The sequence below is a fragment of the Aotus nancymaae genome, unplaced genomic scaffold (assembly GCF_030222135.1).
Source record: "Aotus nancymaae isolate 86718 unplaced genomic scaffold, 86718_ANA_hifiasm-v0.15.2.pri h1tg000051l, whole genome shotgun sequence".
In the NCBI taxonomy this organism is placed as follows: domain Eukaryota; kingdom Metazoa; phylum Chordata; class Mammalia; order Primates; family Aotidae; genus Aotus; species Aotus nancymaae.
The window spans coordinates 14,953,579-14,966,031 of NW_026988465.1; the positions used below are offsets into that span (position 1 = coordinate 14,953,579).

At 36.9% G+C, this 12,453-nt stretch overlaps 1 protein-coding gene across 1 annotated transcript in view; it reads right to left on the reverse strand.

The window, feature by feature from the left end:
* DEK (DEK proto-oncogene) overlaps window positions 1-12,453 on the reverse strand; it is a 36,080-nt gene that overhangs the window by 11,485 nt on the left and 12,142 nt on the right. Inside the window, exon 7 of the mRNA XM_021665343.2 lies at window positions 9,906-10,094. Within this exon, the coding sequence (XP_021521018.1) occupies window positions 9,906-10,094 (189 nt within the window). The remainder of the gene's footprint in view (window positions 1-9,905; window positions 10,095-12,453) is intronic.

The following is a 12,453-nucleotide window of genomic DNA, read 5'->3' on the forward strand; positions in this document are numbered from 1 at the left end:
GAGAAAAATGTATCCAAGTAGCTAGTGATCCAAAACCTTATAGCTAATAAGAAGCAAAACCTGTGATTAGGTCCCGTGTGCCTCCTACTACATACCTATGTATTTGTTTTCTTTCATTTTTGAGACGGTCTGGCTCTGTCACTCACGTTGGACTGCAGTGGTGTAATCACAGCTAACTAACCTCAAACTCCTGGACTCAACTGATCTTCCTGCCTTAGCCTCCAAGTAGCTAGGACTAAAGGCATGCACTATCATGTCAGGCGAATTTTTAAATTTTGTTTTGTAGAGACAGGGTCCTGCTAAGTTGCCGAGGCTGATCCTGAATTCTTGGCCTTAAATGATCCTCCTGCCTTGGTCTCTCAAAGTGCTGGGATTACAGGCGTTAAGTCACCATGCCTGGCCTCCTATGTTATTTCTTAAGCCTGTTTGAAATTATACAACTAAATTATCATAATAAAACAAGTGATACCATATCTTACTTAACATATTGTTAAATTCAGATCTTTTACCATTACATACAAATCTTACTAACAATAACAAAGAATTTAAAATGTTGGCAGAAAATACAGAATGGCAACAAAGGAAAACCATCAGTTTTAAGGCTGACTTGCCCCTTACTCTGCAAATTTTGTACTGGCTCCAAGATTCTTTCTTTAGAATTTTTTTTAAAGCTCAAATGGGTCTTGGTATAATCCAAGTAGTTTTCTGCAAACTACCCACCCCCCCGCTACCACGTTTTTTTTGGCTATGCCAACCTCTCCTATTTAGCCAAGGCTCAGATCAAATTGCTATGTTGCCTGTAACAAGTTGCTTTGTCTGGATGCTTGGGTCTTGGTATAATCCAAGTAGTTTTCTGCAAACTACCCACCCCCCCGCTACCACGTTTTTTTTGGCTATGCCAACCTCTCCTATTTAGCCAAGGCTCAGATCAAATTGCTATGTTGCCTGTAACAAGTTGCTTTGTCTGGATGCATTAACTTAGTTCCTCACTTTCCCCTAGAAAGAGGTAAATACTCTTATCTTCTGAGCTTCCACAAGTTTAGCTCAAGTTACATTCTACTATAGCTGTTTTCTCCTAATCTTTGACTTCCATCTTTTTACCAACTAAACTGAACTGCTTAAGGATAGAGACTCTATCCCATTTATTTCTTGATCTTCAACGTAGAGCTTAGAACTGGCACTTAGTAGTGGCTATGAAATTATCTGGAAAATTGAGATGGAAAAAGATACTTGAACATTAAATCAGTTTTAAAGATCTCTTCCAACCCTGAGTTTCTATTTCATTAAAATAACCCTGCTCGCTAAGACAAAAATGTTTTCTATTAATAAGCTGGCCGAAGTTCTTGATAGGTACTATCAGTCTTCCGGTACAACTTACCTATATAAGTTGTGAAAAGAAGACCATTAGATCCACTCATCAAGGGTGCTGGGGCTGAGCACCCTTGTATATATTTTTGAAGCTCCAGAGGTGACTCATCTAGCTATACCACATAAAATGAAAAGTACATTTATATATTACATTTGTCACCAAGACATTTTTTTAAAATGCCAGATAGTAAATATTTTCAGCTTTATGGCTACATATAATCTTTGTTGCATAGTCTTCATTTTTTAAAACAATCATTTAAAAATGGAAAAACCATTCTGAGCTTGAGGGCTGTATAAAAACAGGCTGTAGGCTGGACTTGGCATACAGGCCACACAGCCTGCTGATTCCTAGATTAGAATTATTGGAGCTATATACAGATAAGGCAGGAACCAGTTAAAGCAATTAACAGGATAATCCCTCCAATTATCAAGTTTTTAATAGCTTTTAGTTTTAAGTTCTGGTAAGTACAAGTGAATTTATACTTATTAACTTTCTTAAAGCTATTGCTTAAGATCAAATTTTGATCTAAATCAGGAATTCTACAGAGAGAACTCTAAAGATAGAAGTAGATAAACAAGCTTTAGAAAAAATATGAAGCCATGCACAGTGGCCCATGCCTGTAATCCCAGCACTTTGGGAGGCCAAGGTGGGTAGGAGTTGAAGAACAGCCTGGTAATATTGTGGAGGCCAGGAGTTCAAGAACAGCCTGGTAATATTGTGAAACCCCATCTCTACAAATAAATAAATAAAAATAAAATAAAATTAGCCAGGTGTGGTGGCATGCACCTACGGACCCAGCTACTAGGGTGGCTGCAGCACGAGAACTGCCTCAACCGGTGGAGGTTGCAGTGAGCAGCGATCATGCCACTGCATTCCGGCCTGTGCAACAAAGCAAGGCTCTGTCTCGAAAAATAAAGAATAATATGGTAGTTCCCCTTTATCTATGGTTTCTCTTTCTGCATACAGTTTCAATTACCTGTTGTTAACCACAGTCTGAAAATATTAAATGGGAAATTCCAGAAGTAAACAACTCATAAATCTTAAACTGCTTGCTTTCTGAGTAGTGCGATGAAATCTCATGTCATCCTGCTCACTCATGCCTGGGATGTGAATCATCCCTTTGTCCAGCATATCCACACTGTAGATGGTCCCAGCCCCTTCATTAGTCACTAGCAGCCATCTTGGTTATCACATCAACTGCTGCAGTGTATTTGTGCTTGTGCCAAGTAACCCTTATGTGACTTGACAATGCCCCCAACACCCAGGAGTAGTGATGGCAATTCAAGCATGCCAAAGAGAAGTCATAAAATGGTTCTTTTAAAGTGAAAAGGTGAAAGCTCTTTACCTAAGGAAGGAAAAAAATCATATGCTGAGGTTGCTAAGATCTATATAGTAAGAACAAATATTCTATCTGTCAAACTCTGAAGGAAAAGGAACTTTGTGCCAGCTCTGCTATCAAACCTCAAACTGCAAAAGTTACGGCCACAGTGTGTAGTTAAGATGAATGAAAAAGGCATAATTTGAGGGTGGAAAACAAGAACAGAAACATGTTTCAAATGACAGCAATTGGGCCTGGCACGACCTGCAGTTTCAGCCATCTACTGGGGGTCTTGAAACGTACTCCTTTCAGGTAAGAAAAAGTTACTGATTAAGATCAGTAAGGCAAAGAGAAAGCACTAAAAAAGATTCCCTATACATTTATTATATCCTCCAATACAAAAATGAGGATATATACCTCATGCCTCCTGGAGTCAAGACTAAATGAGATGCAAGATGTGAAAGCACATGGCTCATACACTTTAAATAGTTTCTTCCTTGCAGGTGCTAATAAATGTTTACTGAATGAGTGGTACTTCCTGGAAGACAGAGCATATGTCTCATTTTTTTTTCTCCCACTTAGCAAAATGCTCAGGTATAGAATAAGACAACCATTTTGAATGAGTAAGAATAATCAATCTACCACTAAACGTATTAGTCACACAACAATGCCCAACCTCATGGGTTCTCCATAGCATGGGTTCAACCTGTATTACTCAACTCTATCCACAAGTTAGTCAAAGGCACCTGGCCTTCCCTGCTCCTTATCTTTCTTCATATGTACAACTTCCTTCTCCATTCCCAAGGTCAACCTGAATTGGTAGTACTTCGACTTCCACCCAAAGCCTTTGCTCAACAGGCATGAAGAGTCTCCTTCTTTAGAAATCCAGTAATGCTAAGTATCAAATGGCATTTGCTTAGAAATGTAACCCTAACAGCACTTAGCATCCTCCCAATTCACTGACTTGAGTAATCAAAAAGTGATTACCTCAGAAATCAAAAGCCAGTGGGCAACATAGCAAGAATCTGTCTCCACAAAAAAATCAAAAAATTGCTGGGCCTGGTGGCAGGATCACTTGAGCCCTGGAATTCAAGGCTGCAGTGAGACATGATCTCACCACTGCACTCCAGCCTGGGCAACAGATGAAGACATTAAGACTCTGTCTCAAAAATAAAGAAGAAAGTATTGACCCCTATTTTAAGTCTCTTTCAAAATACCTTGAAAACTTTAGTGATTATAATAAAAACATTATATGGCATTAAGGAAATAATGTTGAAAATACTCATAATGATTAACATCTTGTTATTTAACCCAACTGGAGACAAAACTGCGTCTCTTAACAAAATGGGAGAAAATTAGGTAAGTTTTTCAAAAAGAATAAAAAGCTGATTTCCAAAATGTCATGAGATTTAAAGATTCGAGTTTGCTACTTCTCTATATGCTGTGAGTGGTTCATTCAGGACCATCAAGTATTTTTGATGTTCTAAAGGGGAACAAATAAAAATGGACAGCTGCCATTAATTTCAGACAGTACAATGTACTATAACCTAAATTTGTAAAGGATTCATACTATAGACGTTTCAGAAATTTGAAGGGGATTTTCCCTGTCTGATAACCATGAAGGCGCAGAATAAGAGGAATGACATAAGTACTTTTTGAAGGAAGGCAAAAAATCTTGGGAAAGCAAGGCTTACCTATTATTTATAGGCAGCAGGGCTCTTGAAGGAGGGTCTCCAAAAAAGACGCCTGTCACAGAGCCAGAATTCTGTCCTCACAGCAGAAAGGTTGTACTGGGTGAACAGATGAACAAAATAAAAATTAGCTTAAAATACACTATTCTTTCAACAACTTGGCTGAGAAAACTCAGAATGCCAAGAGGAAAGAATGTGCAAGTCTAGTTATATTTCACAGAAGATTATGAAAGCAAGTTTAAATGGGTTTTAGTATGGTGATTATTCAACTCTGCCTTCCGACAAAAAGTTTTAAATAGTTTATACAGATTTTTGCAATTCCTCTGATCAATGTGTGAGGAGATATTTTACATTTTTAAAGCACAATCTGAAAGGACTAACAAAACTTTCACATTCACCTTATCACTACCAGATAATCCCCTGAATGGTCCAAATAGATAGTTTACCAAAAATTATAATGGAGTTTCTATGACTTGGTAAATATTGTAGGATGGCTCACTCAACAACCTACTTTTGATCTGCCTTCGTCTTATAAAGTTAAGAGGCTGATACCTAGATCTCACAGCTTCTCTTGCAGTTAGGTGGGCAGATGACAAGGTGCTGGCTGATGCCACGTATTATGGAGATCTCTGGCAAAAGCCATTCCATTCAGGAAAAAAAGCCAAAACATCACTAGAAGAAAACTTTTTGCTCTTCCTTACCTAGAACATGAATACAATGTCTAAAGGTAAAACAACCAGCTTGTGATCAGGAGGTTAAATGCCGTATGCTAAAGATGAGACATCAGGAAAGGATGGTACCCACATCCTCCATACCTTTCTTGAGCTGCTGTACTGGTGCTAGAATTGCCTGTCTGTGGGCTTCTTGTCATGAACGAAAAGTAAAGTCCTGTTTTGAACATTATTATTAGTAAGGTTGAGAATTATTTCAGCAGAAAACATTCCTGATAACATGTGGGAACAGCCAGATAAATTCTAAATACTCATAAAGTAAAACTCTATAGTTTGTTTCATACTTTCTAGAGATACACGTGTGCTATAAAAACACTAGAATATAAAAACTGAAAAAATATGAGGACAAGATGAAAAAGGAAAGAGAATATGAAAGGGTCTAAAAGACTGCTAGAATTGTTTTCTCCAATGGGCACTGTTTCCCCTTCCTTTTTTCTATACTCTGCAGTAACTTCTCTATGCCTCAAGGTTAACACCTGTGAACAGCATGACCAAATGTGTGTAACCTCCCTGGCTCATGGACATGGTTTGGCTCTGTGTCCCCACCCAAATCTCACCTTGAATTGTAATAATCCCCAAATGTCATGGGAGGGACCCAATGGAAGGTAAATGAATCATAGGGGCAGATTTTTCCCATGCTTTTCTCATGATAGTGAAAAAGTCTCACGAAATCTGATGGTTTTATAAAGGGGAGTTGCCCTACACATGCCCTCTTGCTTGCTGCCACATAAAGCGTGACTTTGCTCCTCATCTGCCTTCCACCATGATTATCAGGCCTCCTCAGCCATGTGGAACTGTGAGTCAACTAAACCTCCTTCCTTTATAAATTACCCAGTCTGGGGTATGTCTTTATTAACAAACAGCATGAGAATGGACTAATACACTCATTTTAGCAATCCTGCCATCCAGAAGCTAATCCAACATAGGAATCAACTGATTTTCATAATAAGTTTAGAGAAAATAACCTGTTTATTTTCCTATTCTCTCATAAAAAAAAGAAAGTCCACCACTTCCTTCCCAATTGCTCTCCTTTTACTGCCCTAAAAAGCCAATGTCCAAGAGACAAGCTAATGAGGAAATTCCAAAGAGCTCTTTTACGAAGGTATTTCTTTCTGAAGTTCCTCTCAGAAAGAGTACCCTCTACTATTTAATTACAAAGAAAAGAACAGCAGAACTATTGTGAATCACTCACTGCATATCATAAAAACGAGGCACAGGTACAGAAAACCTCAAAAAAATGCTTTAGCAATTATCAGCTAATATGCTAAATCTGACATTTTCTTTTAAATTACTTTAAAACGGTCAATTCAATTAACTATATGGATTTCAGTGATTTCATTTTAATATTGAATTTACTTATAAAACACTGTAGTCTTCTATACATCTAAAGTGAAATATGAAACGAGCAGGCAAATAAACACAATTTAACCTCACATAATTAGCCAAAGGACAACTACAAACTTACTCTGCTTCTGTAAGATGTCTTACTTCAACAACGAATAGAGTATATTTGACTATACAGTTCAAAATCCTCATTTTACAGAGGAAACTGAAAAAGTAAAATCAGTCTACCTCAATTCACAGTTTTTTACTCCAAGAAAAACAGAACGAGAAGCTGATCTTAATGAATAAGAATATTTTATCTTAATGAATAAGAGTCTTTAAGAAAAATCTGTTTCAGGAAATAAACTACCAATTCAATAATTTTCTATCATAAAGAAATCTACAAGCAATCCATAACTTTTGTCACTAACCTGCAACTTTTCTTCATGGCTTCTTAGAAAAGAGGTTCTTTCATAGTAATGACCAAAAATAGCTCCATTTATGAAGTTCCTAACATGGCTGCACTTAACTGAGTCTGAGTAAGGAAAAACAAAGTTGCCACAGACATACTGTTCCTCCTGCCAGAACTTACCTTTCAAAGGCCTTTCACAGAAACTGAATCAGCAATAAAAAGTTGAAGGCAGTGCTAAATTTAAAGGGTCTTTAGAGCAGTAATATCTATGCTTGTTGGAGGGACATATATCAGGAAAAAAAAAGGGGGGGTGAACAATTTCTCAGTCCAATTTTTTTTTTTTTTGAGACAGAGTTTCACTTTTGTTGCTCAGCCTGGAGTGCAATGGCGCGATCTCAGCTCACTGCAGCCTCCACCTCCCGGTTTCAAGCAATTCTCCTGCCTCAGCCTCCAGAGTAGCTGGGATTACAGGTATGTGATACCATGCTCGGCTAACTTTATATTTTTAGAGGAGACGGAGTTTCTCCATGTTGATAAGGCTCAGTTCAAATTTCATTGAAATTTTATAAAATCTGTTAAGTACTAGCAAAGGTAGGAAAAAAATTCCTCTAATAGAATTATGACGTAGCTTTTGTATCACGTGATTTCATATACCTAATGTTTGTAGAAGTATCTTTATGTTTTCTTCTCCCATAGATTTTCATCAATTGACCTGGGTTTCTAGCCACAGACCCTAGATTAGGGCACTACAGAAAGTAAAGCTTTGATTTATAGTGAGATGGTTCCACTCGCGATTATTATCCTGAAACCAATATGGGTATAAATCAGGTATCATCTGCATACACCGAGTTCTACTACCTCTACTTAGAAGTTAGGGACAACAATTTGGAAAGCAAATTTTTAAAATGAGTATACAATACCCTCACTTTTTAACCTGCACCTAGTAATGACAGGAAGATTCCATTTAGAAATTCTACTTGCCATTAGACATCATCTTAATTCTAATAATAGTAGCAACTAATACTTACATAGTACATGCACCAGGCACTGCTCTAAGTATTTTAAATAAAATCCTTTAATATAACCCAATGAGGCTAATACTATTATCATTCCCCAATTTACACATGGGAAACTGAGGTACAGAGTTTAAATAACTTGCCTATAATCACATAGTAATAATTGGATGTAGACATGGGATTTGAACTCAGTTTCCAAAGCCCATGCTAATGTCTCTACGAAAAAATTAGGTATTTATATTCTATGACAACGTTTCATGCTTTAACTCTGCCCATAAAAAGAGTTTAGGAAACAGAATGGCACATAGTAGACAACCAAATACTTGCTGAATGAAGATACTATTACTTTAAAATTTTTCACTATTATGTATATACATATAAACAAACATGTTTCCTCCCAAATATCCAATTAACCTCACATAATTAACCAAAGGACAACTACAAACACTCTGCTTCTGTAAGATTTTTACTTCAAAAATGAACAGAGTACATTTGACTATAGTTCAAAATCCTCATTTTATAAACTGAAAAGGTAAAATCAATCTACCTAAACTCAGTTTTGTCAATCTGAACACCTTAGTGCCCAGATTATTTTCCTTCGTGCCAAATACATATTAAGGTGTTTGTGAAGCACCTGCTAGATTTGTAACCATCTTTCTTAAATGATGAAGCATTTCCTCCTTAGCTTTACAGAAGTCTTTATAAAATTTAACGTTATTAACAAGCATGAATTGTAAATAATTCAAGACATACATACTAAACACACACACATCACATAATGCCAGAGTTCGCTATATTTTTATTCCTTCTAATTCAGTAGAGACGATTCCCTCCTTGTCTTGTCCCAGGGACATTTGGCAATGTCTGAATAACATTTTTGGTTGTCACAAGGGGTTCTTAGGAGTGTCACCCACAAATAAGAATTATCTGGCCCAAAATGTCAAGTTGACATTATCCAAGTCCCTAAGGCAAGGCTGATTACCCAATCTATAGGGCAAATTCTGACCTTTGAAGGAAAAAATCGAAACAACGTTAAAATAGAGACTACTAAAACATCATCAACAATAACAGAAACCTATCTCCTATACCCACTCTTCAAGATCCACTTGATTGAAGAGGTTAACCCTTTTATTTAATTGCTTCAGCAGATCTCTTCTTCAAGAAGTTTTATTTTGGAAACTAAATATTCTCAACTTTTACAAATACTCCGAAATAAAAGAAAATGACAGGCATTCCTAAGTAATATAAAACATATTCACTGATCATATAAACTTCAAAGGCTGTTTATTATTCTCATTAATCTCCAAAAGGTTGAGGGCAAAAAGGCCCTTTTTCGAAAAAACAGTAAAATGATTCAAGTCAATTATAAAATGTTAATGTTATGAAAAAAATCCTCAAAGAGGCCGGGCGCGGTGGCTCAAGCCTGTAATCCCAGCACTTTGGGAGGCCGAGGCGGGTGGATCACGAGGTCGAGAGATCGAGACCATCCTGGTCAACATTGTGAAACCCCGTCTCTATTAATACAAAAAAATTAGCTGGGCACGGTGGCGCGTGCCTGTAATCCCAGCTACTCAGGAGGCTGAGGCAGGAGAATTGCCTGAACCCAGGAGGCGGAGGTTGCGGTGAGCCGAGATCGCGCCATTGCACTCCAGCCTGGGTAACAAGAGCAAGACTCCGTCTCAAAAAAAAAAAAAAAAAAAAAAAAAAATCCTCAAAGAATCTGCTCCTATGTGTTTCTATTCAGGATATGCACCACTCCCGCTTCCCTTCCCATTTATCTACTCTAGTCTTCAAAGTCCAGCTCAAGGCCCACTTCAAATCCAGTCCACACCAACCTCACTCTTTTCTGACTCATACTCTGACATGGCAATGAAACTAAAAGCCCCTTAAGGAAAAGAAATGGGTTCATACTTAACTATTTCTGCATCTTCAGAATTAGAAACAACCAATAAGAAACTGCTTTTTGGCTGTACCTAATATATAGCAGAAATATTTAACTCTTCTCATGGAAAGAAATGATTAAAAAATATAGTAAAACATTTTACCTCCTCTTCACTTTCTTTATCTTCATCATCTGAAGACTCTTCCTTGTTTTTCTTTTCATCTTCATCACTACTAGACTCATCCGACAGAATTTCAGGACATTTGGTTCGCTTAGCCTTCCTTGCCATTCCAGAACTGTTCCGTTCCTTTTTACTGCCTTTGCTAGAAGTTTTTTTAGATTTTGGCAATGGCTGCATAAAAAATGTATAAAGACAACATCAATGAGGTATAATATTTCAATCAATCAATTCTATGTTTGATCACTTAACTTCTTGTTCCTCTCTCAAGAAATTTTATTTACAAACCCAGCAGCTTTACAGAGAATAAACTTTAACTGTGTCAGGTTAACCTAAAACTGTGTTACTAATACCATTTCATTTGTGTTCTAAACACCTAGTAAGACCCTTCTTAACTGTTGAGAAATATGTATTCTAGCTTCTGACATGGGACTAGAAGCTCAAGACACATTATGTTAAGCTCCAATGGCTGTTAATACTTTGTTGTAATATTTCAAGTTAGGTTTGTAATTTATTTAATCCCTACAAGCATTAAAACTGTCACTGCCAGAGAAGCTCTTTGCTTTAGAAGGCCCAACACTCCAATCAAAGGAGTGGGAGAAAAACCTTTTTTTATTTTTTGGAGACAGTCGTTTGTTGCCCAGTAGCTGGGATTACAAGTGTGTGCCACCACGCCCTGCTAATTTTTGGATTTTTAGTACAGAAAGGATTTCACCATGTTGGCCAGGCTGGTCTCAAACTTCTGACCTCAAGTGATCCACCCACCCTGGCTTCCCAAAGTGCTGGGATTATAGGTGTGAGCCACCACGCCCGGCCCATAAAAAATATAAAACTTAATTACCAATTATACATCCTGAATTTATGAATGAACTATACAGTTTATATTCATATTACTTCTGGCCTCTACTTTCAGTAATGTCAGGATCATATTCTCACTGATGCTTTTAAGTAAACAATAAATGATGGATATATTAATTATGAAACTAAGAATAAATAAATGTTGCTATTATTCTGATAATCAATTAAACTATGTATATTTAAAAGCAGAGATCACCTGAAGAAAATGAGTTGATTATATTAAACAAAAAATTTAATTTTTAAGTGTTTCTCAAGGAAGTTTTGCTAAATTCTAAAATTGAAAACCATAAAATCACCTAATATAAAGAATGTAAAAATACACATTACGGAATTAATACTTATTTCTAAGGTTGAGCATCTTTTATATTATTTCTACCTTTGTTACTTTGTGTTCTGCAATAAGCAGAAACATTAAGGTAAAATTCTATAACATAACCTTAAAGTATCCAATTATGTAAATGCTTGTGATAACTTTAGGCAGTATTTTTCATGCAGAGAATAGAACCACAGGTCCTTTACCTCCCACGAACCTCCAGCCTAGGGGTCACTGTCACCTACACAAAAATTAAGAAAAAGTGGCTACTTTGTGTAATATGGTGCTCTCGGGCTCACTGCAAACAAACCACAGGATAGCTTCTAGATTGCTCCAACAACCTACCCTTCCAAAGGCACACTAGGAAATAGCCAAACTAGGTCATTCGAGGAACTTGAAGTTAGTGGATCAAAGACATGTCTCAGAGAAGATTCTTTATAAGAAACTGTGAATGCATACACTTTTCCTTGCTATGTGAGTTACTACTATTACCAACTATTATTAGGACCTTAATCTACATGGATAAATTCTTTGACAGCACTGTTTGGAGAAAAGGTAACTCTCTCTTTCCAAGCTCTTACTTGTTATATGAACCCCAGGTCTCAAATGTATTAGAAAAACATAATATCCCTCAAAATCTCAGCTCAGAAACCAGATACAGGTAGCAAGGATGTAACCTGTATATCGAATTATTAATATGAAGACTGAAACAGGTTCTGTATAAATCTATCGAGGAAAGTGAAAGGATGTTACGTTATTCAAGTAACCGATCAAAAAATGCAATTCCCCAAAGTAAACGAGGAGTCTGAAAACCAAAATCCAAAATATACAAATGGTTTAGAGTTTTCCTATTCTGACTCTAAAAATAGTTCAATCTATTTATCAAAATCAGTGTCAACAGCATTATCTCTTTTTGGAAACAAAAACTGTTTAATAAAATAAAGTACATTAGGAGGATAGGAAAGCAATCAACGATTAATGTTGTATTCATTTAACAACCGAAAAACTTATAGAAAAGAAAAAGGAAACTTCTGGTAGCTTAGAAAACAGCTCTAGGCCAGACACCATGGCTCATGCCTATAATACCAACAACTTCGGAGGCCAAGGTAAGTGGATCACTTGAGCCCAGGAGTTTGTGACCATCCTGGACAATATAGTGAGATCCTGTCTCTAAGAAATGTAAAATTTAGCCACACATGGTGGCATATAGCTATAGTCCCAGTTACTTGAGTGGCTGAGGTGAGAGGATCACTTCAACCAGGAGGTCAAGATTGCATCAAGCCATGATCATACCATGACACTCTAGGCAAGAGAGTAAAACACTGTCTCAAAAAAAAAAAAAAAAAGAGAGAGAAAATAGCT